The 25,158-nt window shown below is 40.3% G+C and overlaps 2 protein-coding genes across 4 annotated transcripts in view; both read right to left on the bottom strand.

Moving 5' to 3' along the window:
• On the bottom strand, positions 1 to 13,492 carry si:dkey-195m11.8 (fidgetin-like protein 2). 3 transcript variants are annotated; one of them, XM_039611875.1, is made up of 3 exons: positions 13,318 to 13,492; positions 12,353 to 12,584; positions 1 to 4,438 (listed from the first exon to the last, which is right to left on the bottom strand). In XM_039611875.1, the coding sequence occupies exons 2-3, from the start codon at positions 12,375 to 12,377 to the stop codon at positions 3,291 to 3,293; spliced, it is 1,173 nt and encodes a 390-aa protein (XP_039467809.1). In that variant the 5' UTR covers positions 12,378 to 12,584; positions 13,318 to 13,492; the 3' UTR covers positions 1 to 3,290. The 3 variants fall into 3 exon arrangements, with proteins under 3 accessions (XP_039467809.1, XP_039467810.1, XP_031606148.1); XM_039611876.1 differs by lacking the exons at positions 12,353 to 12,584; positions 13,318 to 13,492 and adding an exon at positions 4,597 to 4,768; XM_031750288.2 differs by lacking the exons at positions 12,353 to 12,584; positions 13,318 to 13,492 and adding an exon at positions 4,533 to 4,593.
• A 9,334-nt stretch (positions 13,493 to 22,826) lies between these two features.
• Positions 22,827 to 25,158, bottom strand: part of slc4a8 (solute carrier family 4 member 8) — a 33,366-nt gene continuing 31,034 nt past the window's right edge. Inside the window, exons 20-25 of the mRNA XM_039612710.1 lie at positions 24,934 to 25,002; positions 23,976 to 24,149; positions 23,756 to 23,887; positions 23,557 to 23,660; positions 23,258 to 23,363; positions 22,827 to 23,083 (exon numbers count right to left, since the gene is read on the bottom strand). Of these exons, the coding sequence (XP_039468644.1) occupies positions 23,078 to 23,083; positions 23,258 to 23,363; positions 23,557 to 23,660; positions 23,756 to 23,887; positions 23,976 to 24,149; positions 24,934 to 25,002 (591 nt within the window). The 3' untranslated portion in view covers positions 22,827 to 23,077. The remainder of the gene's footprint in view (positions 23,084 to 23,257; positions 23,364 to 23,556; positions 23,661 to 23,755; positions 23,888 to 23,975; positions 24,150 to 24,933; positions 25,003 to 25,158) is intronic.

The raw sequence follows: 25,158 nt of genomic DNA, 5'->3' as shown, positions 1-25,158 counted from the left end.
ACATTTTTAATTTCCACAGACAAAAAGAGAAAACTCAAAGATTTTTCTTTTTTTTTTTGTATAATATCTTCACTTCCATGTCACAACAGTCTCTAGTGAGGTAGACTATAACAGGTCAACAGTTTGAAACACTGGTCTTTAAACTGGTATGTGAAATGACATGAAATAAATACTTCCATGTACAAGGTCTTCAACATGAGGTAGAAACGGTTACAGAGAATGTACAAGATACAAGAAAAGTACATGTGAATCACAAAGATAATAATGAAGTCTGATTTTCCATCTGCGAAGGCCAACACTGACTCCACTCCCTTCACTGAATCAGAGTAACACAAAGAAAAGGCAAATGCTTCCCGCAATGTGTCTTTTGAATGCAGAGCACATTCTGTGTTGATTCACTTGTTGTAACCAAATACTTGTAAAAACCTGGGGTAAGCATAAATCATGATTTACTTAGCACCTCTTTCCTAATCTGAATTTCTTTTCTGAAGAGCCTCTACTTTTCCCCCTTAAACTGCATTCTGAGTAAGACAGTAAAAAAGCCTTAAAATGTCTTTTAATCACACTGAATTTCCGATTAGTAAAATTAAAGGGGGGTCCATTCACTTTAGTTTTGAAGTTCAGCTTTGTAACAACCTAGCCTGGAAACCAGAGACATCTGAAGCTCACGTTTCATTTGCCCTCCTGCTTCCATTTAACAGATTTCTACTTTAAACTGCCCGATGTGACCAATCACACCTGTTTGTGAACAATCTATCACGGCATGGGATTGAGAACATTTCTGCCAATTTATGACACCAGAGTTTGTTTATATTACTTCTTTCACTCTGGTGGCTTGTGGCTCTATCCAGTCAGGTTTAGAGGTGCTTATGGGTCAAAACTGAAGTAAGAGTTTCCTGATTCATTCATTTAATAGGCTTTGTAAAAAATTAGAGGTTGGCACAGTTCATAAATCAGTGGCATAACAGAGCAGCAAAGCCCCAGTGCGCTGACAGTGTTGATATTCAACTTAATTCACCTTGAAGTTAGGGCTAAATTCAAGCTGAATCAAGTGGTTTTAAAATACTGAAATGGGGACTGGATACTTTATTAAGACATTTAATAAAAATATCGCTTATACACCATATACTGTAGTGTATGTACATCTTGATATGTGTTCATCAGGAGTGCTTTTCCTTTTCCCCACTGCTAACTACACTAACACTTGACATGTCAATATTTTCTCCACCGAAACCTACTGGAGACTTACATCTATACATGGAAAAAAAATAGATCTAAAAACATCATTGATGTACATATGGCATGTCTTTAAAAAAAATATCTGAATTACATTCAACATTTCAGGCCTCGATATAAAAACCTCAAGTTTCCCGGAGCTAAGAAACCATGTAGTGTTTGTGTGTGTGTGCACGCATGTACATGTGTATGTGCACGTGTGCGTTCACACTATTAAAAGGCCTTAAAAGTTCATCGTTTCCCTGAAGTGTCAGCCATGGCATCGTTTTCATCTCGCTCCATTAAAGCTCCCCCACCGACACCCTAAGGTATCAACATACATTCGTAGTTCATCTTTCTGAGGTAACAATATTCTTCCTGAGTATTCAATAACACGATAAATCATCCTTCTGACAGGCAAAAGTAAAGAGAAAAACATATAAAGAAGTCAAATCTAACGACAAGCAGGTACATTTTCACAAAGTATGTAGCTGAATAAAACTTTAAAGAGGCACTCGCTCAGAAGCATATATCCTCTGCTGCAACGTGCGTGCCTGTGCAGCCACACTGAAGCAATAACGAGCTTTTATGTAGCTAACCTGCACTGAGTACATCTTCCCAGTATGTACAATCATGTATGTTTTTCCATTGTACAGTCTGAGATAAAGTTGGGTTAAAGATTAGCAGAAATATCTGTGTGAAGAAGATGCTTTTAAGATGATTGAGCCATACTTGATTTACCCATACTGCGACTTTATGAAGGCTAAATACATTTTCAATGGATTTTCATGAATAAAAGCTATTTAAAGTATTTCCCTACTTCAAAAAAAAAAGAAGAAAAAAAAAAGAAAAACAAGACAATTCACCTGCAAATCCAATATATGTATTTTCCCTCTGTTGTCTAGTGCTGTTCATCAGTCTGGATTATTCAGGTGTGAGTCAACAGCTGTTAACTCTGCATTATAAATAATGGGACTAAATAGCCATGGCCTTGTGATGCTCAAAAAATAAACAACAAAAAAAAGAAGAAACAAACAAAAAAACACCTAAAAAACACAAGCATCAATGTTTTACTGTGGCCAGTTTTCAGTAGGGACTATTTTACATCTGTCTACATACACCAACCAAAAGTAGTGTGTAGCTAGCTAACACCCATCTCGGCGTGGGCAGATGCATGGACCACAAGGTAAGTGCCATTTAATTCCATAATTCCGACTAAACTCTAAATTAATACATTTGCAGGAAAAATACATAATTTTGATTCTGAGGTCAACTGCCTGTGAAGAAAAGAGTGGCGTCATGTATATTATGACATAATTACGCAACATAAGCAGCTTGATATCTATAAATGAGACAAAAATGGTAAGTTGGTGAGCAATGAGAATAATTAATCAGAGGACAAGAGGTCCAGGATAGAAGATAAAGATAAACATGGAGATAAAAAAAGTCTAAACAAAGAAAAAAGTTGTGAATAAGTCAAAATGAAACCTGAAAACATTGATTTCTCAAGGCCAAGCCAAGCACAAAGACTTACAGCCAGCGGTGTAGACGGGATTGTGCTGAAGTAGTATGGCATTCTCACCACTTCAGTTATTGCTCTTTTTACTTTTTGGTCATAATGATTTTTTTATTATTAATTTTTTTTGGTTTTTTGTGGTGCGATAGAGCATATTGCAGTCAAAGGCCTTTTAAATACATAACGGCCACAAATAATTACACCAACTCCAAAAACAATGTTGCAGTGCTGTTGCCACAGTAGCAGAAAAGGGAATAAATAGGATCCTGAGAGAAACAGACACACGTACATTTAGACTGTCTTAACGATATCTATGTAGCGAATGCCTCAACCTCACTCCTAAGACTGACCTCAGCCTTACAGGGCAAAATGCCTCTGTGAATCTTTGGGAAAACATGATAAACAAAAATGTTAATATACAGGAAACACCGGTCCTGTAGTAGGGAAATTAAATGTTTCATTGACAAATTCAATGTTAATTCCCCGAGTCTGTCAGGGTTAGGAACCCTGGGTGGTTTTTAAGGAGCAAGGGAATCCTTCAATATGGCAACCTGGTCTGTTAGTGCCCTCCAGTGGGGTCCTCAGACTGTGCGTGAGATGCAGATATCTTCAGTGGCATTCTCTGCTGCTGAGGAAAGTTGTGCTCCCCCGATACACTCTCTCCTGCTAGGCCTGATGGCGGGCTGAACTCCCCTGCCCTGACGTAAGGGGGTGATATGAGGGGCTTTCCAGATTTGAAAGACTGTGCATCTGAGACGGGCACACTCATATCATAACCAGTGCCGTGCCCGTTGTCTGGAGCTTTGTTGTGACTGTTTCCATTGCCATATTTTCTATAGCGAGATCCTTCCACCTCTGCTCCCTCTTGTCCTTCCTCTGTCATTTCAAAGGCCTTGCGTTTCAGAGGTACACCTGTCTCGAGCGTCCCTCCAAGGCTGTGAGATGGGTAGTTGTAAGTCCCCCCCACCATGGTAGGCCTAGGCGCCAGAGGAGTGGGAGCACTAATCCCAGACGACAGGTAGGACGCACTGGGGTGGCTGTATCCCGAGGACAGGCTGGTTTGGGGGTAGCACCCTGGGGGGTAGTTGTAGACAGGTGGGCTAGGGCTGTAGTTGGACACTAAAGTAGCTGGAGCCTGCAAAGAGTGTAGAGGGGTTGGTGGGAGTGCTGCACTGGGCTGAGGGCAGTATCCTGAAGACAAGTAGGTGCTGTTGTAAGCAGGAGGGTATTCCTGAGATGATGGAGCACTGCACGAGCCAGCACCACTAAAGCCTGGCTCAGGGGCCAAATTACTGCTCACCACTGTTACACTTCCTGTAGTTGGGATCCCCACAGAGGCAGAGGCCACCTTTGTGCCAGTGAGTGCCTCAAGTCCAGGATAACAGTCCATGCCTTGAGCCAGAGTCCAGGGCTCAGAGTCTGATTTTAAGAAAGTCCCATGCTCTGCGTAAGCTCCCGTAGCAGGTCGGTCCAGGCCTGAGTACTTCTCAGCGTAGCGCTTGAGCAGAGAAGAAGCACTAAGGGCTGATATGTCGTCACTGGCCCAAGGATAACTTGTAGGGGCATAGCTTCGGCGAGGACCTGTAGCATAGGGGTCGTGTTTGTGGGCAGACGGTGGCGAGGTGGTGGAGGTGACATCTAGGTGCTGTTCGGGCCACTGAGATAAAGGGGCGGCGTGCTCCGGAGACCAGTGCATCTTTAACAAACCTGACAGAAACAAAAACAAAGAAGTTATTTCACATAATCTCAGAATAATAACCCTGATCAGATAACATTTCTACATCTTGTTTATGGTATTTACCCCATCACAGGGATTCCAATTTCTTCTAAAGAAGACAAGATCTTATATCTGCCCTCATAATCACCTTGCAGCGCTGGCTCTTTTCCACAGTTTTGTCGATGCTTAGCTCATGTCCTTCTAAACAGTCTCTAGCAGGCGGGGGCCAACTGCTCTAATCTGTATGAGAAGCTGCCAACATAGCCCCCAGCCTGGTCTCCACGGCGATAAGCCTCTATCAGCCTGCACACTGCCCTCTGCCTTCGTCTCTCTCACATTGGGGCCATTGTATTTTCTCTTTGAGTCTCTTAGCCCACAAAGCCACCCCCACCAAGCGTGTGATCTAATTCGGCCCAAACCTCAGGGGTCTGCTGGACAGGGGGGAAAAAAGAGGGCGGGGTCACTGGTGAGAGAGACTAGCTTTTCTCCAAATTACACAGAGACTGTCCCACTAGCATCTATGGACACTGAAGTGTGTGTCATTAGTGAAGTGACTGACTGATTACTGAAAAATGACGGATTTTTGTGCGGCATGTGTGATTACACGCGCACATTTACACAGAGTAATCCGCTGGTTTAGTGGCTCAGGGTTTGTCGTTTTGAACTGGCATTAAGCTGACATTCCACACATTGCAGAGTATTACTAAAGTGTCCTGACCCCAGGCTTTGACCAGAGGGGCTTCCCTGCAACCACTGGACAGCTTTATTGATTTCTGATACCCGTGCATCAATATACAGTACTGAAAAAACATGGTACCCTCCTATGGGCACTGGCCATTTACTTGTTGTGTCACATCAAGTTATCGCAGTCTAAATGTTCGAAGAAAGTCTAACGGAGATGTTGGAACAAGATAATAGTTTCTGCTGTGTAAAGCCTGAACCATGAAGTAATTGCAAGAAAAATTCTAATTTTTGGAAACTGTACTTTAGTGAACATCTAACAATTTTTAAAAAAGAAACTGTATATCAGTTTGCATATGCAGATTTTGATTTGTATCATGTTTGCTACATCTGACATTTTTGTGCAATGTATTGCTTAAAATGAACTTCTGTAATTTATTTAGGTTTTCACTCATGTCTGGTCTGAAACTGTCTGCAAGTGGATTATACCAGGTTGGGTCATATGTCCACACGGACCACCAGATGGGTCGCTAAACGGTCCACATGTTGATCCCTAAATTAAATGATCCTTCAGCCTAATAATCCCTCTCATCCATTCCAGGGATAGCAAGTGCTCTTGTCTGGCACAAGCTCCACCCTTGAGCTGAGAAATCCCCACGCTCCAGGGAATTCTGACCCGTCACGGTGCACAAAAACGTTACAGGCTTATACACATTCAAAACAGCAAACACAGGCATCCAAACCTACCTAAACAAAATAACTTGACCTAACCCTGAGAATTATTAGTCATACACCTGTACACTAGACAGACTCATATTCTGTTTAGTTCTGAGTGTGGGTTTTTAAATAGTGTTTCACAAGCCCCAAGGGAGTAGGGGTCGTCTAAGCCTCTGTGCCTGCTGTGTTGTGAATGATATTACATATTTCTATACAATGCCAATGAATGACTCAGTCTTTCATGTCAATATCAAATCCCCAAAAATGTATCTGAATGAGATTAAGGGATAAAAAAAAGAGCACTTGCAAGGAAGAAGCCCTCATGACATGTTTCCGGGGTGTTTGTTACTGTCATATTTTTAAGGTCATTCACGTTAACAGAACCACAAGTGTGAAAAGTTTATAAATGTGTGTTGATAACTGCTCTACCGAGATCTCCACTTTGTCATATTTGAATTCATAATCTTGATGCTCCTCGATGGTAAACTTTCTATTTGAATTTTTGGAAAAATGTGAGGAATTGCTACAGTTACCCAATAGAGACAAATATTTTGTGCTTGATTTCTTTAGCAGGTTTGCACTAGTTGAACTATCAAGAACTTAGCTGCCTGCCAAACCAAAAGAACACAATTCCTCAATTACATGCTACATGCAGTATACTGTACTTAATGCACAGGATGGAGCAGCTTATTTCTGAAGCTGCTCCATCATAAGCTGCCATTTTATTTTCAACATGTGAGCTCTTCATTTTCCTTTGTGTCTAGTTAGACTTTACTTCACTTTGTCTGTTTTCAATGTGAACAAACTATATGTTACTTGCATGCTTAAAATGTTTGATAAATCCGAATGAAATTTACAACCAATTTCTGATTTCATGGCAGAAAAACAGCTAAAAGAAACAAAAGGAAAAAAAGAAATGTGACCCAGCGTTTGATTTATGTCTGCTTAGAAGAAGTTTATAAGAAACTGATCACAGTAGGCTCAACACTACAAAAGCACTAGTGCAAATGGGGAGTGCAAATACATTCAGTTCAGTTTAATTCAATTCAATTTTATTTATATAGCGCCAAATCACAACAATAGTCACCTCAACCGCTTTATATTGTATGAGCAAGCACTTGGTGACAAGGGGAAGGAAAAACTCCCTTTTACAGGAAGAAACCTCTGGCTGAACCAGGGTCAAAGAGGGGCGGCCATCTGTCGTGGCTGATTGTGGCTGAGGGGAGGAAGATAAGAGCAGAATCTTCATTTGTTACATCACAGTTTAAAGCTGAGCATCACTGTTAATGAAAGTAGATATTCTCTATAATCTCAGTTTATCAGTCTCAGTGAGACACATAAATTGGAATTAGGTTGTCCTTTCTCATATGTAGCACAGAGCAGGGGACAGTTTGTGTCATTTGAGTTCTCACATCTGAAGATACTCTGGGCTACCATGGCTCTCGCTGAACAACAGCTCAGAGAGGATCCTATACTGGATCAGTGGAAGAGGATGATGGATGTTTTTGCCAATCCCACTGAGAATTTGTGTCCTGCTTTGTAAAGCTTTCGACTGCATTTTTGTTTATTAAATATAAAAACTATTAAATAAGATTACTGACATATGTGTGAAGATAATCTGCAATGTGAGATTTTTGGCATTTTTAAAAACTGAAATGGCTTCATGGAATTATTCTCATATAAATTCAAAGCTGGCCATCATCAGTGACATATAAAGGTGGCCATCAGTGTGGTATTCACTGATCATACTGATTGCAGGCATGTGGCAACCATTTTTCCACGTTGTCTTCAGTCTAGTTCTCTGACGACATCTCCAACACTGGCTCTATAATTTAGCCAAGGCTCATTTGAGCACGGTGATCTACTATGTTTGGAACCTTTCACCAATGTTGGCCAAAGGAATTTAAAACCTGAAGACATGGAAAGATCACCCTGAGATGAGAAGATGAAGAGTTAACAGTTGAGTCCGTCTGTCAAGAACCAGACTGAGAAAAGTACCTGAGTTAATGATGGATTAGAGCACATGAGGCTTATGGGGGTGTTAGAGCGTGTTTACGCTAACAGTCAGCTCCAAGAATTAAAGAAGCATCACTTGCAAACTCACTCTCAATCCTGGCGGTAACTAATTTTTATTCATCTTTAGGCAAAAAAAAAAAAAAAAAGATTTTTGAACTTCATTTTTTAAACACGAGTTTGTTACATGTCCATATGTTGAGGTAGACAACATATGTTTTGACTTTTGAATTTGGTATGGAGTGACACATAAGTGTCCAATGTAGTGGTTTATGTGCAAGTATACCATCAACACTGACACAAATACAAGAAAACAGCCATTGAACAGCTGTCCACTGTAGTGACCACTATGTGTGAAAGGGTTAATGAGTATATTTCATTGCTTATTTATATATTCTGTATTTATATAGGTATATATATGCTACATTTATGCTTATATTCATATTCTCTTTTTCTCCTTTATTTTTTACTCTAACTTCTTACTATGCAAATTTCTGTCGGTGTTCTGCGACTGGAAACGGAATTTCTTTAAGTAGTCTTCAGGAAAAGTTCTCCATTCTTCTTGCAGGACATTCAAAGCTTCTCACTGATGTTCATAATTCCATCAGGGCCTGTAAAAGTACTTACGCCTAAATCTTATGCCTGCCAGACTCTTTGATCTTTGACATTTTTGTAGGTTTAACTAAAGAAATTGGAACAATGATGTGATTTTTATGGCAGGTTGCTTGTAACAAAGTGACTATAGATAGAATTTAAAATCAGTTCTTTAAGTTGTCTAATAAGTATAGACATGACACTGGTTCATTCCTTGAGTTTGGTGGGTTTTTATGACCGAACGATTCATAGGTCAGTGTTAAGTGGCTAAACAAACAAAGAAACATTCCTCTGAAAATGGTCAGGCCCAAGGACTGGACTGAAAATGAGTGAAAAAGCAGCCCAAAGAAAAACTTTAAAAAACCTCCAGAAAGCCTGGAGAGCTTTTGCTCAAGCCCAATTTGAAAATGATATGAAAGTCTGGCTCATGTTGACACACAGACTAGATCTACTTAATAATACTAATATTCCTCATAATAAGCTGGCTAGAACATTTCTGAGATGCCTCAAAAACAGGAAAACAAAGTTAACTGCTATACATGCAGGAAATGCTGTCTCTGTTAAAAGGTGCATGTAACCTGAAATCTTCTGCAAACTGAAAGAAGCACTAAATTGATGTTACTATGACACCACACTCAGTATAAAGTCCTGTGTTTACATGTCTTTGCAATAAGAGACAATGCAACTGACTGAAAGCAGGAAGTCAAGTCACACAAAAAAGCAATAACCCTCAATCCCTATGCTTGTGTACTACATGAACTCAGAGTTCACTATACAGAAAAATATGCCTTGCATCAGTGTGTAATCATGTGTGCTGTGTGTTTAAAGACAGCCAAAGAGAGGCACATAAGGTGATTCTAATCTGAGACAGATGAGTGCTTAAAGTGTATAGAAACGCATCTATGCACAGTTAAAATGTAACTTGTTCTCTCACCTGCTTTGAGTGGTCACTAAGGCTGGATGCTTATAAACTCCAGCCGCATTGATTTATTGAATAAATGTGAATAAATGGTCCCCAGCCATCAACAACCACCACCCGCACCAGTTTCAGTGCTCTAATTTGGATGTGACTATTATAATGACTTGTACATTTTGAAAACTCTGGCAAAACTGCTTGAATTTTTCTTTTCTGCAATTCTGCAACTCATGGATATTTTCTGTGTGTCAGTGGAGGCTAGCTTGACTTCCAGTCCACCGCATGGTCAGTATGAGTAATTAGGGGTTAATTAGATGGAAGTATATGTGGGGGAAGGGGCTAGCTGAAATGAGATTTAGGGGGTTGTGAGGAATAAGAGATGGGTGACTGGCTGGATGGAGGGTGGACACAAAAATCACCCTTCTGCAGCTGTAGGGTCTCTGTAAGTGCTTTCAGTCCACACACAATAAACAAAGACACCCTCTGAAGACGGAAAATCCAAAATACACACACACACAAACACACAAATACACACACACACACACACAAGCTGCAGCAAACTACAGTCTTATATTGTGTTTTTTCCATGGAGGGTTCAGCTTCAGCTGGCCAACGCGCAGATGGACTCTCGGTCATTGGTTGAGTCAAGCTGCTGGAATGCCAGGAATCTAACCTGAGATCTATTTACAAAGCACATATCCTTTCCATGCACTCAGCACGCCTTGTCTATTCCCAGGCTAAAGGAAGCGAGGGAGAAAACACAAAGAGAGAACGTGATTCCTTACAGTGCTGACAAATGACCTTGTAGCCTGTTTGCACATTACTGGGTGATTTGTATTAGTTAGAAGTTGATTCACGCCACTGCCGAGATCAATACACATCAGAGGAGAAACGGTATACGAGTTTACAAGGAGAATGTCACGCCAGCTGAGATGAACAATGAAATGCACACACTTCACCCATATATCCCTGTGTTTCAAGCTAATGGTATAAATTAGTGTTATAGTTCTGTGAGCACTGACCAAGAGTGTAAGAAAAAAAAAAACTGGGTGTGCAGTCAGTGGGAAGGAGAAGACCCTCCCTCCCTCTCTCTTCCTTTTATTTCCCCTTCCCCCTTTTCTCCAGGCCTGCACATTACACCAGGCCATGCTGCTGTCAGCCAATCAAATACTGTACCAGGTCTGATTCAGACTTTAAACATCCCCAACCTGAAAGCTATTTGAAAGCTCCAAAGCTAAATGAGAAGATCAAACTGTGCCAACCAAAGGGTTTGACACAGTTTGATCTCTAAATCACGACACAGCTGGTTTAAGCTTGATAATTTGAATCCTCCGTTCCCTCTCATTTAATTTCTCTTTTCTCTCACTCGCATTTTGTTCATTCTTCCTGTCCCTCCTGCTATCTGCGCAATAGCAAAGACCAGACTCTGTGTCCCAGCCTGTGTGGTCAGTTTCCCTTCCCCCACTTCTTTAAGCTCACACACTCACATGTGGCAGAGGTTGGCCTGGCCCCTCTTTGCTTATTGTGTCCACTCATATATCAGGCTGCAGCTGACCAGTCCCTCCTTCTACATCTTCTCCATCTGTCCTTCACTTTGCTCTTTCTCTGTCGTTTCCCCCACCGGTGCCGCACATCTACACTATAACACCTAATAAGGACCTGCGGCTTGTTACACTTTCTTTTAACAAGCTTTCGCGATTATTAAGCAGGGCTGATGCATGCGTGTGGAGGCAAAGGGTGATGTTTATGCGTCCCACTACAACAGCACTAATGAGAGGCTGTTGACACCAGGTTACTAACGATCTGGCTTTCATTCACAGAACCGCTTCACCCTGGTAACGGGCGGCTAAAACGCGCTAACGCCGCTCATCACTCTCTTCGCGTCACATTATCATCATTAAGGACACACAATCGCAGTCACCCACACCTTAACGAGCTGTGATTGTTTCCTTATTTGTGTTTGGGAATTGATCTGAAATTTGTCAGTGTGTGTGACACGTGACTGGAGGTGGTGTGGCTGGGGATGAAAAATAAAATGCCAGCGTGTTTAGTTTCTATGAGTAGAAAACTGACACACTGCTGTGAGTTGCTTTTGAGGAAGGAATGTGACACGCGGATGTTACCAGAGCTTGTTTCTGCACAGACAGCCCCATCGTTGTCCCTTGCGAGACGTCAGAGACAAAGTATCGTGACATTTTGCTGTTTGTTAGCTGCTGCTTCTCTGTGCAGTTGCTTTTGCTGCACAAAACCATGCAGCGGTAAATCCCTGTTGCATTATTCCAATCAGGTTAGTGTTGTAATCCTGTTAAAGCTGGTCCTGATCAATAAACCGGTCAGTCAATACAGGTATATTTAACAGCCTAGATAGGAACCTCGCATAATCAGTACACATATGGGTAAGGGAGGGGCTATTCTGTGACATGTTTACATGATCTGAATGTATTTTGCTTTTACATACTTAAGTAACAAACAAGTATTTTGTGGAAATGCCTTCCAAATGTGTCAACTCTTTACCAGTTCTGGTAAAAATACAACTGGAGTTTACTCAGATTGTATATGTGTACAGCCCTAAACCTGAGACCTAAAGCCTGTTCAAGCACACATTCATTCTGCAATATATGTGTGGCGTTTCTAAAAAGACAAACATCTGCTGTCTGTTTGGTCTCAAAAAACAGTGTCTGAACACTTTCTGTGAAATTCCTCAATGCAAAGCCTGGAGACTCAGCTGTTAAAGGCATCAGGGTATCTGCCTTCTCAACATGACTGCTCAAGAGATCCCCCTCCCTTCACCCCAGCAATTCGCTTCCCACTGCATATCCACAGGAGATGAGTTCTGGACAAAAGAGGGGCCTGAAGAAGAATGTGTACAGGAAAACAGACTCAAGCCAAACTGGAGCATGGTATGCACGTACAACATGACGCATTCATCCAATCAGTGTTTCCCAAATGAAAACCAAAAAAAAAATAAAAATTAAAGACTTACTGTATGGGGTGACAGGACTGAGCATTCTGCAGCCCTGGTCCAGGTGAAGAGGAGAGGACCAGGTCCACTTGGTGCTAGTGAGGGCCCAGCTGCATGCTTCAGGGTCTTCCTGTGTTACTGCTGTTGCTTCTGCTGCTTTTGGTTGTAAGACTGCTGGTAAGGCTAGTGAGTGGCCTCCTGTACTGCTCCATGGTTCATCTCATAGTTCAACACCACTCTGACACATTGCCACCTGAAGAGTGCAAGCAAGTCAGTGTCAGAGCCAGCAGACACCTTGTCCTGGTTTAATAGCTGTCGCTTGATTCTAAGAGATTTTATGAAAATAATGATAATTAAAACTAAAAATCATGATTACTCGCTTACACCGTAGAGCAATATTAATATTCGTTTATTTTATTGCAAACCTTATAACAAAAAAAATTAAAATATTTGGTGTCATGTAAGCTATTATTAAGTGGTAATCTGTGCATGTACTTTCATTGCGCTTGCTTTTCTGGTTCGTTCCTTCCCTGTGCGCACAGATACAAGCGCACAAGAGAGACTGAAAGCTGAACACTGACACAGCGCTTTACCCTGTGACTACAAGACGGTAAAGCACGGTTTTCATTATAAAACTGCAAACCAACAGAGGAAAGAGAACTCCGTGCTGCCCTCTCTAATGCTGAATAGTTCAAGGAAATTTAGGGCAAAAATGCGTCCAAAGTGCACGCACTTAAAGCAGGCACCAAACAGTCGACACAGGAGGCCAGCTAATTAGAGTTTAATACTTATGAAGACAAGGGGGAAAAGATGGTAGATAAACTGAAGTAAACTAAGTAAAAACGCAAATGACGACATTTACCGTAAGGAAAAGAGAGAACACCAGAAAGGACAGAAATGTGCAGGGAGCAGCGGAAACATTGTCATTACTGCTGAAGGGAAACCATAATCTTTTTTTCCTAATAAGTGAGTAAATGGTTACAGACCTGACCATGCCTGGATTTGCCCGATGAGTGTTTCAGTTTGGGAAGTAATCCACTACTCCACAAATTGTAACAGAAGGTCTCTCTCCCTCTCTCTCTGCGTATGTGTGCATATGTGTGTGTATGTGTGTGTCAGTGTGTTTGAGCCTCTTCTGGGATCCTATCCTTTTCTCCTACACTCCCTCGCTCGCCCTCCAGCTCGCCCCCCTCCCCGTCCTCGCTCTCCCTCGCCTGGTGACAACAGAGCAGCGCACGCATCCCCTCCCCCATGCACGCCACCCCTCCCCCTCCGTCTCCCTTCTCTTTTGTTAAAACTATTTCAGCAGGAAGGGAGAGAGAGGGAAAAAGTGACCAATCATGCAGTGTCAGAGAAGAGCCTATTTCCCCCCCTGTGGTGTGTGTGCATGCGTCTATGTGTGTCTCTGCCTGAGTGCACATGTACCATTTCTGCACGTGCGGATTTGGAGGATTGATAAGACTTGCATGGGTGGCTGCATGCTTTTGGTTACAAACCTTCAGTCTGATGAATGGGCATGTTGGGACACATGCAGATGTGCAAAAAAATTGGAATTTTCTCCTTCACTGATCACATGAGAAGTTCAGTTATTGCCAATGACTTTTATTGATCTGGTACATTGATCTTAGTGTTGTTTGTAGGATGGGGGCTGAAATGGCCATGTCAGTATTACCTAATTCCTCTGGCACACCATCCCCCCACTACACACAAATACACACATTCACACAGTAGCCTGCACACTTGCATGGACGGCAGCAAATGACCTCCACATTGGCCTCAAACCTTCGGCCAAGAAGTGAGTTAGTTTCTTCAACTGTAATTTATCAATATGGTTATAATGTCCAGACACAGTTTTGTTTGTAATACTGTCTCACTGAACACTCTCCACTCATGGTACGGTGTTGGAAAAATCCTCTAAAACCCTGCCGGGGTTACCCCTTCTGTTTTGGCTGTGAGGCTGTAACCACATGAGCAATGTGACATGTGGGAGATGCACTTCAGAGGATGGCTGTACACAGGACAAACTTACTTTAATCTTTTTAGAGCATAATCCCAAAACAAAACAGACAGTTTCCCTTCAGTAACACTTTATATTAAGGTTCTTGCGATAGGTAATAAGGTGCTCACAGTCTGATCAGAACTAGTTTCAGTATGATGACTAAAACTGAAGTGAGACTGATGGATCTCAGCACTGTTACAATCAAGTCAGACCTTCGGACCAAAGTGAGGATCATATATCACTGCAACAAGGGAATTTGATCCATTTATTTCTGTACTTAAACCCCAACAACTAATATGGCTGTGAATAGGTTATTAGTGAAAAACAACAACTATGGGTTGTATTTATAGGCTCATACAGCTAAATTCAGTTTCATTTGTTGTATAGTGAATTTCTACACTTACAATTTCCCCCTTTCTGTCTGTGATGCTCAGGAATGCTATTAATCATAAATGGTGGACCCCAAAGCATGAGATCAGGACTGAGATGTGTTTTTCTTCTCATTCTTTTTATTGAGAAACTTTTATTTCATTTTTATTTCATTTTGCTTATTTTACTTTATTCCAATGCATAAAGAGACTGTAGAAAACAATTTTTGAACACAAACTTTCTTTTGTATCCATAGTCAGAATGTTAATAAATAACAGTAATATAAATAATAAATACTTTACAATGCATGTATTAACTAAGTATGCCCCTATTAACACTCAGCTACGCTTTTTCGCAGCAGCTTGATTTAAAGTAACAATGCTTTACTAGGGTTAATAAACACATTCCTATACAGTTAGAAATCATTTTCATGGCTCTGTCCTCTGAAGCATTACATAATATTAAGAAAAGACAAGATACAAATTAATACAAAGAAAATCCCTTAAAAAAAAAGATTAAATTAGGCCTGAGTGTCCTGGTCCAAATCATGCTTTGAAGAGCTCAGACTCACTTATAAACAGCTTATGACTTATTAATTACTGCTTATTACAAGGATCTTGTTTGAAGTATTAACTTTCCTTCTCCTTATAGCAACTGTAGAAAGGCATGGTGTGGCAATACCAGAGTACTGGGTTAAAATGCTGCTAGTGATAGGAGAGGAGATACAGGGCTTTCACTGCCTGACTCAGAGCAGTAATTGCTAGTGCGGCACTCAGCTCTTTCCCCCTTACCTGCATTGCTGACCGACACTGAAAAAAGGCCATGCTGTTATTTTACAGGTCAGGAAACAATACATCTAAAAAATTCCAGTTGTGCAGTTCTTTTCATTACAGACACTGTTTGATACATTTTCACTGTAGTGTAACAGCCCCAAGATGCTGCTTCTCATTAGATCCGGAAAACATCTACATTTAGCCACGCAACCTAAAGCAGGCTATGAGGAAAAGCAGGAGGGGCAAAGAGCGAAAAGTGTGCTAATGACAGCTGAACACAATGGCTATCAGCAAGTTTGAGAAAACATTTACTTTTGGAAACAAAGGAGAGAAAAATCCCCATATAACTGGGATGCACAATGTACACAGGAAGACAGATTTCCACTCACACGCGTAACAGCCATTCTGGAAATTATTGGTAACTCTAACCCAGAGCTGCTTTGCTCCTGTGGGTGGGATAGGTCACATGATAGCACCCTAGAGAAGCTCAGCTGTTTGCCACTCTAATTCTGTCTCTAGCAGCTGAGCACTGACCCACTGCTCCAGTGAACTGTCCCAGTAATTATAATTGTGTGTGTGTATGTGCGTGTGTTTGTGCTTGTGTGGATGAAAATGCTGAAGGAGTTTATGGAGTTAAGGGTGAAAAAAATGCGCAGCCATAATTGGCCCACTTGTTGTTAAATGTGTACCTTCAAAATGCTTAACTCCTGCAAGCCTACGCATGTTCGTAAATGATTTGAAGGGTGAATTATGAGACAATGCGAGAGAGAAAGGGCAAAACAGGAACAGGAAATCTTTGGGAAAAGAACAGGAAATGTGTGAATTGTGGTCTCCCACACAGGAGACGTCAATGTCAGTTCAGTACAGTGCTTGAATCTGAACGTTTGTGATGTTCAGAATTTTCTTGATCCTAACAGATCCCACAAAAAAAGGTCAAATCCCAACAGCAAATTCATCCTACTAATAAATGCTGCCTGCATAGCCAAAGATTATATAGCTTACTGTTAGATGTTAGTAAAACACATCAATGAGCCTTTTAAAACTGGTAAGATGTTCTGTTAAAATGAACATGGCCTGGCCTGTAGTTTATTTTGACTCATTTGCACCTACATCACTCTGCTGACAGAAGTACAGACCAGGACACAGTAGGCTTCATGATAAACAGATAAACTCTATGAAGGAAATGTTTGAGATGAAAGTACAGGTTTTCAGCTTTAATTCAAGGGTGTGACACGTACTGCAAGAACCCCTTTACTTTCATACCCTAATTTTCAGAGACCCTGTTTCCTAGTTATTTCATGGCAAATCAAGCAGATAGAAGATCTGGGGTTAATTCCAAGTGTTTGGTATCTTTTTACTGGAAGTGTCAATATGAGGTCCAAAGAGATGCCATAAGGGGGGACACCAAAGGCTAAAAACCAAAATAAAGTGGAAAAAGTGGAGCGGCCAAATAAATTATTTGGTATATTCTTTAAGAAAAAAAATTGAAAACACTGGCCAGCTCCACAACTCCTAAAACTCAGAAAGACCACAGAAGACAACTACATGATGATGAAAAAAAAAATCACATCTAACCAAGTCTAAAACAGTCGTATGGAGTTGGGTGTATTATTGTCAAAGTCTACAATTATGATTCATGGATGCAAATACAGGGGATTCACAACATACACAGCATACACCAAAGAATGAGACAACCAGATCAGACTTTGCTAAAAGAGCATCAACAGTTCTAGAAAAATATAGTTTTATAGTTAAAATTACATTAGTTTGTCCTCTGAAAATACGTCTCTATAAAAATAGCTGTGATTCCTAAACAATTCATGATATGCAAAACCTAAAATTCACATTTTAATCACATCTTGTTTGATTTCAAACCCACTATCATGGTGCACAGAGATGTTGTATCTATAGATAGCTAGCTAGATGGTAGTAGTTACACCCATCTACTACACAAAGTCTATAAAACATATTGGAGTTATAAATGTATTTAGTTTCACACAAAAACCTGGAGACAAGCATGTGTTACATTATATATACAGAGCTGCGTATAATTATTCTGCTGGTAACATTTTTAATGTGTTCAGTTTTTAACTGCCTGACTTTCTCATCTGGGAATATGATAATGAGTGCAATGGGCCTGCTTAAGTATTCAGAGGATTTATTAATTAACTTGAATTATGCCAAGTACACTTACACTAATAGACCAACCCCAACAATGTCTTCACCTTAAAATGTAATTTTCATTTGTGGGAAACTAGTGCTTCATCCCCATAAAGAACATATGTGACTGTATACACAGATTTAGGCCCCGACAACACGGCTAAAGCTGGTTCTCTATATCTGCAAGGTGTCAGTTAGCTAGCATTATGCTCAGAGTAGTGTCTCTTTAAGGTTAAATAACATTGCTCTTCCAGTAATTTTCAATTGGAAGATTACAGTTAGAGGCTCTAACTTTCTGACAGAGGCATTCATTGTTCTGTTTTTTCTTGAAAGAAGTGTAAAGGTGTAAAGTTTTTTAACGACCCTCCTGAGTTGAGTCAGTCTAGAAATTGAAAACAAGGGCAAAAGAGGAATTTTATTCATAGTGTTTTCAAACGCAACAGTTGAAACACCAGCCAACTGAAGGAAGCTAACTGCTTGCATACATGTGCCCTGCCTCGCACAAACAAACAGACACAAGACTGCACACCACACACACATGCAGCACAGCGCTCAGTGTTGGAGTGGCTTATTGTTCTCTGGCATAGAGGACACAATATCCAAGTCTGGTAATAGAGGTTAGATTAATTGCTGACAAATCTGTATTCAGCAGTTCCCTTTCTCCCTGTGTGACAGATTTATGACAGAGATTGATGGAGAGGAGGGACAAGCTGAGAGCCGGCTCTGTTCAGTGAGAAAAGGGGACAACAGCTCAGTGATTCAAAGAGAAAGAAAGAGAAAGAAGAAGAAAATCCAAACACACCATCGCTTTGGTCAGATCTTATTCAAGCTACAAGCTCAAAGACCAACAGTTTTGTCTGCGAGCATGTAGCATACACATATTTCACAGTTTGTTCCGAGGAAAAAGTTACCTGTAATAATCCGTGCATGTTAGAAGTTAGCAGCTGAGTATTCGCTGTTATTAGGTTAGAAGAAACCAAGATGATTGTCATTCTTTCTGCTGGTTTCTTCTTAAGCATGCCAGACAAAGCAGATGACATTTGCAGTTTCCCAGTTACTGTACAGGCATGGGATTCGAATAGTTTTTTACATCTATGTAAGAAAGTGGCCGTGTTTACGATTAAATGAATAAAGCACAACAAAACACAGCAGTAAACACACACATTGACAAATTACTGCATTATACTGAGATGTATTCATTTCAAATGAAGCTCACTATTCAACTATTTCTGCCTCGACAGAAAAGCCAAATGTTACATTCAGGATGTTTCTTCAGTTCTTGTTCACAAAAACAAGGACCTTCATCTGGACACAAAGACTTTATATGAATGCTTAAGTCTTGAAGAAAGGGCATTGAGGCTAAACTAGCTTCTCACCTCTAATTAAATTGCACCAGTGAGATGATAATAATAAATGGAATACACAAATAGATGAACTGAAATTCCATGGTGGGTAAATGTGATGTAAAGTTTGAGTAGCTGACCACATTCGAAGCACTGTGGGGAACTAACAAAGCTGATGATTCATTTAAAATAAACTTAAGTATCCTGTCCAGCTCTCTCCTTCAACCTGATGTCACAGCCAGAAGCTTCTCTCAGTGGCTGAGGCGATGCCAGCTGCTTGTAATCAGGAGCATTTGGGAGTCAGATCACATGACACCCTTGAGGCACACACGGACACTTAGATGTATGCGTACAGAGTGCAGTGCATCTTTAACCTCATACTCCTTCCCGCAGTCAGGATCACCTCCAGATGTGCACACTGTATTCTCACACGGGGGAAGGGTGCAACACAAGGGAGGAAGTTTGAAAAACCTTCTGTGAGTATTTCTCAGGATGTTTTGGGTGGGATTAGTGTTTATGTTTTCTACAATGATGCAACAGATTTGAATTTAGCCTAAAATTAGAAGGGCAAAGTCCTTACGTCAGAACCTGCTAGAACAGATTGTTACTTTGCTACCTCCTAGTGGACAAAGTCATTAAATACACTGAAATATATGCATGGTCAAACATGGAAATACTCATTTTGGTGGCGTGCATTCAAGAACTGTGGCAAAATGACACAAAACACATTTTTTCTTCAGTTTTACCTGTAGTTATTTATTTTCCATTGTCAAAAATTAAATTTGATATACATATAAAACAGAATTATTTCTTTCAAGACTAATACAAGAGACAAGGCATCGCTCTTTCTATGGCTCCGAAACTGTAGGATTAGTGTTACCGCGGTACAAGTGTTCTTCTTCTCAGTGGAAACGTCCTCTCCTCCCTCTACAACTACATTTTTCTCTACTGTCACCTCGTCCTTGAAATAGACATCGGTTTCACATTATACTCATTACAAGGACGTAGCCTCACAAAGTGCACAGATTTCACTTTTACCTACATGTAAAAATGAAGTGGGCAGGAAAATATAAATAAAGATTCAGTACAACGATCCAAAACTGGACTCAGAAACAAAAGGGGATGTAAGGTCAATGGTGCAGGAAAAGGCAGCACAACAAGAAATGGTTATGTAGTCTATGACAGGCACGCATGTACTGGTATTGCACATATATTTATAGTCACATCCACCTAATGAATGACTCTCCTGGCTACATGTTTATGTAATCATTCTACGGTGCAATGAAGGCATTTTACTTTATATTTACCGTACATTCACATAGACATCAACAGGTTTAAAGTCAAGCTTAACGGTCACCAAAATAACTTGTAGATTCTTTTTTTTCTTTCTTTTTTTTTTAAACAGCACATTTACAATCCTTAAACACTGGATTTTTAACAGTGATTTTACATTTTGGTCAAATCCTTTTTTTACCCTTAGTTTTACATAGCATCAGCTACTGTTTGCACTCACTCATATGATTACACAATAATATTTATTCATGCCGTTAATGAATTTAGCTATGGCTGCACTCAACTCACATTGAGATATCTGACAGAATCAAAGCAGAAGTACATGACAGAGTCACACTCCACAAACTTTCACACGTGTCACAGAGGTGTCATCACTACGGTGACACATTACTTGTGCACTTTGGATCAAATTCACTTAAACAGAACAGATCAAGACTGTTCAGGAAGTATCCCTGAAAATGAATTGATGTTAACAGGATATTATTATTTGTGAAATATTACTAAGTTAATTCATGACGGCTAATGTTAGCGAACTTCAGGCAGAAATGGCTGTATAACTTTGACCTGAAACTTTTCATTACCAATTAGGCCAGTTCTATTGTTTTGCTAAAGCAGGGGTGGGGAACTCGAGACCTCAAGGGCCAGAGTCCTGCAGGTTTTAGACGTCACCCTGGATCAAATGATTACTTCATTACCAGACTGCTGGAGAACTTCAAGACATGTTGAGGAGGTAATTTAGCCATTTAAATCAGCTGTGTTGGATCAAGGACACATCTAAAACCTGCAGGACACCGGCCCTTGAGGCCTGGAGTTCCCCGACCCCTGTGCTAAAGTCTCCCTCCCAGCGTGTAACTGCAACATCCCTGATTAAAATCCATCCCATGTTTTGCATGCCATTCTTTTTTTTCTTTTTTTTTGGTGGGACTGCAAAAAATTTCCCTAAAACTACATAAAAAAAGGCAGGTAGCAATTTTTTATTGTCCAATTAAGTATCAGCTCTCCTTTCAAGATGTTCAAAGACCTTCATCTAGGATTATATGATGGGACGACCGCATTATATTACATAACAGGTATCTCCCACAACTGTATGGAGCCAAGTCATTCACCAAAGCATTAGTTATGCTGCATTCTTCAGCCTTAGAATATACAGAAAGCAAAGAGGATATTTTGTGACTTTGTATCTAAAAATAAATAACTGTAACATTTTATTAAAATAATTTAGTTGCTTAATAGAGTTTCTTAAAATAAAATATATCAACGTTTTTTATCTACAGAAAGTGCAACTATAGCTAAAGTATTATTAAAGACCATTCTTCCAAGCTATAAATAGTCTCTTCTCATTTAGAAACTGCTGCGTGAAATGAAAAAGCGAGTCTGTTGGTCTAATGAAGGTTATTAAACACAAGGGCCCACATTACAGTGCAACCTTGTTTATACAGACTGAAAGGTCTCAGATGAAGTTGACATTGCTCAAATAGCTTCACTTTATTAACTGTGACTGTTTTATAGTGTAACTTGTAATGAAAGCACAAGGAAGGCCTTCAGAGTCCAGCTCAAGATGAATATACGAGGTTGCACTAGTAAGAAAAGATCCTGATGAATAAAAAGCTGCAGTATGATTAGTTTTGGTAAATTATTGCTTAAAATAAAATCCTGAAGCCCCCCTCATTTTTTGATACGCACACATGTTTCTGGTTTTTCCTAACCTGATGTTATCCAACATGCCTTACATGAGTATTCATGGCCTTGTTTGAGGTAAAGAAATAGGAATACAAGCAGAATACAAACACACAAGGAGCTGCCGGTATAAGAGACTTGATTCTTACACAATCATTAATTTAAAGATGATCACCCCAAAAAGCACATAGTTGATGGTGCTTTCATTTACCGTTTTCTGCTGAGTCTACCAAATAATCAACCATATTAAACATATCAATCATTGTTTATGTTTGCTTTTTGTTGACACAAGTTTTTTTGATAAGCAGCAATAAATTATTACTTAAATCTGCGCTTTGCCTCAGCTCTGTCAGAGGTACAGGTTAAAGGTTTTACTATTTTGTTTCACTCTCACTGTTTTCGTGGTACTGTTCTTTTACTTAAAAGCAAACTAAATTTGACTCATACAAGCTGAAACAAAACCCCCATGTAAATGTTTTGACCATTTTTTGGAGATTAACCAGTATGGTTAATTGAAATGGTACATCCCAATTACCTTTATATGACTGCATGGTTTGAAACAGGAAACAGCTCTACACCTCACTGTGACTGTCAGTGGAGCAGCTCCAGGACTTGCCTCTAGAGTACAACCCCATATCACTGCTCTCCACAATTCAATTAAAAGTTGGAAGTTCAGTAGTATTGGATTCTCACAGCTAAATATTGTTTAAGATTGTTCAGATGGTGTAAGAAGGTTGATATTATATGTGCCTAATGAAAACAAAACTCCAAGCCAAGGTGTTTAAGATATAGGAGTGGTGAGGGCCAGAGCCATAAGTAGGTAAGGATTTTAATTTTAGAGCTTTGATTAAGGGAAATTAAACAATATATATGTAGTACAGTATATATATTTTATATATTTACAAACTTCACAAAGGTAGAAGTGAATGGATGGATGTTCTACACCCTTGACTTTCCCTGTGTGTCTGAGAAACGCGTGTTTTATGGGTAGCTGGTAGAAACTGTGGAGACTCCTTTCTCTGAGCACTGAAGTGGCTGATGGTTGAAGCAGCCAAATCCTGTACAGTCATAAAATGCAGTTGAATCTGTCATGAGTCTGGACATCCTTTACTCATCGATGAATGCAATCTCTTCAAACCTGCAGGGCGAAACATGCGAAGGCTGAGTTAAGACAGCACAGAGCACAAGGCAGCATCCCTGAGTTTTGAATAACAAAATTATGTTACAATACTAAAGATACAAATGAGCACAATATAAAGCAGGAATGTTTCCAGATTGTAGGGGTGAGGAAAAATAAGGGGTGTGGCCTTGCCTTTTTAGCAGTCAAAGGACGAGTGTCCTTTTGATTGGTGTTGAGAGATTTCCACACGGTGGTTTTAGACATTTCATCAGATATGTTAATATCAGAGGGGTCACACCTGAGGAGCAGGGAAAGGAACCGGAGGGTTTAGGGAGAGGTCTCACTCACAGGTGGCACAACAGAACAACACACACTAGTATATAAATACAAGCATGCATGTAGGTAGCTGGGAAAGTGACAAAAATCCTTGTATATAATCTTACCACTCAAAATACGATGTCTATTATTTAAATTTGAATATGTGTGCTCACCTGGGATCGTGGGCTTTTGGAGCCTGAGCAGGCTTGGTCTTCTCCATGGGAATCTGAACTGTAGTCGAATCTTCTTTATTTGTGCTGAGCATAACCTGTGACTCCTGCGAGACACATCCATGACATACGCGCTCAATATGTGCACATTTATGCATTCACAAAAGGTGAACTTTGCATTTTAAAATTCCCTTTAGACTACCTCTTCCGTCTTTTTCGAGGCATCGTCAAGATTTTTTTTCTTCCATTCGGGCATTAGGTCATCTAGATAGCTTAGCTCTCGCTTGGAGAAACACAAATCCAGCACCTTGCGGATGAAAACCAGAGCCAGCACCTGCAGAAAAAGGCAGAAAAAGAGGCTCGGTGTTTAAACAGAAGATACGGATCCACTAGGTAAGACGGAATGGTTGTGGTCAACTCACCATCATGGGGAAGACTATGGCCGCCGGTGATGTCTTAATGACCCAGAGAAGCACCAGACACGTGAGCTGGGTGACAGTAAACAGATGCACCTTTCTCAAGGGAACGTGTCGTAGGTAGATGAAATCTGGCTGGTGCTTCGCCGGCATACCAAACAGTTTCAGACGGTCAAAGAACTGAGAAGTGGTAAAGATGTAAGCAGGTGATATGGAAGTTGGCAAAGGAGAGAACAAATTAATGAGAGCAAAGCGAAGAGACAGATGGTGAATATGGAAAAAGAATGAATGCATCTGGTTAGTTCAGACAATAAACTGTCAAGCCATGAATTGCAACAATTGCAACAGCATTATAATTAGAAAAGGCAAGGGTACAGCAGGGGGCATATCCAGCAAGAGAGGACAAGAGAACAACAGTTTTAATTATTTTCCAGTTTTGACTTGGAGTTGGTGATTTTTTTTTTTTTTCGTTATTCATAGTGTAGTTTAGGCCTTTCTCCAAAAACAGTCTGCATGCCAAAATATCCTTGGGCAAGATACTGAACCCCGAGGAGCTCCTGATTTGTTCATCAGAGTGTGAATATGTACAGCAGTAAGCATCGAGAAGGTGCCGGAGTAACCACTTTTTCCTGGTTTGAACCTGGCAAGGGCCAGTCTGTGTGGAGTCTGCATGTTCTAACTGTGTCTGTGTGGGTTTCCTTCCACAGTCCAAAAACATGCTCGTTAGATCAATTGGTTATTTAATTTGGCTGCAGGTGAGGATTGGAGAGTGAGTGGTTGTCTGTCTCTCTGTGTTAGCTGTGTGATGGATCGACAATCTGTGCAATGACTGGCGTATTTAGTTACACAAGAACAAGGCACCTTCAGCTGCCACCAGATTAAAGGAAGCAGAGCTTTCTAAATAATCGTAATCACAGTATATTTTTTTGTGTCAACTGCACAGTCATGCTGCATAGTTCCTTACCTGGATGCCTTTTAATGAAGATGCTCCCATGTAGAGGAAAACACCATACAACACTGGCATAGGAATGAGCTGAGAAAAAACAAAGATTATATTTCTATTAGCTTATTTATCAATTAACTTCCAATATAAGTATTTTTTTTTACAACAGATATTTATTTACTTCTCATAGTAGGTATATTGCATATCTGACTCATGTGTAATATGCCAAAGCTACCATTACGTAGC

The sequence above is a fragment of the Oreochromis aureus genome, linkage group 5, assembly GCF_013358895.1.
Source record: "Oreochromis aureus strain Israel breed Guangdong linkage group 5, ZZ_aureus, whole genome shotgun sequence".
Taxonomy (NCBI): Eukaryota; Metazoa; Chordata; class Actinopteri; order Cichliformes; family Cichlidae; genus Oreochromis; species Oreochromis aureus.
The sequence above is the reverse complement of the archived record's forward strand: the minus strand, read 5'-3'. Positions and strand labels throughout refer to the sequence as shown.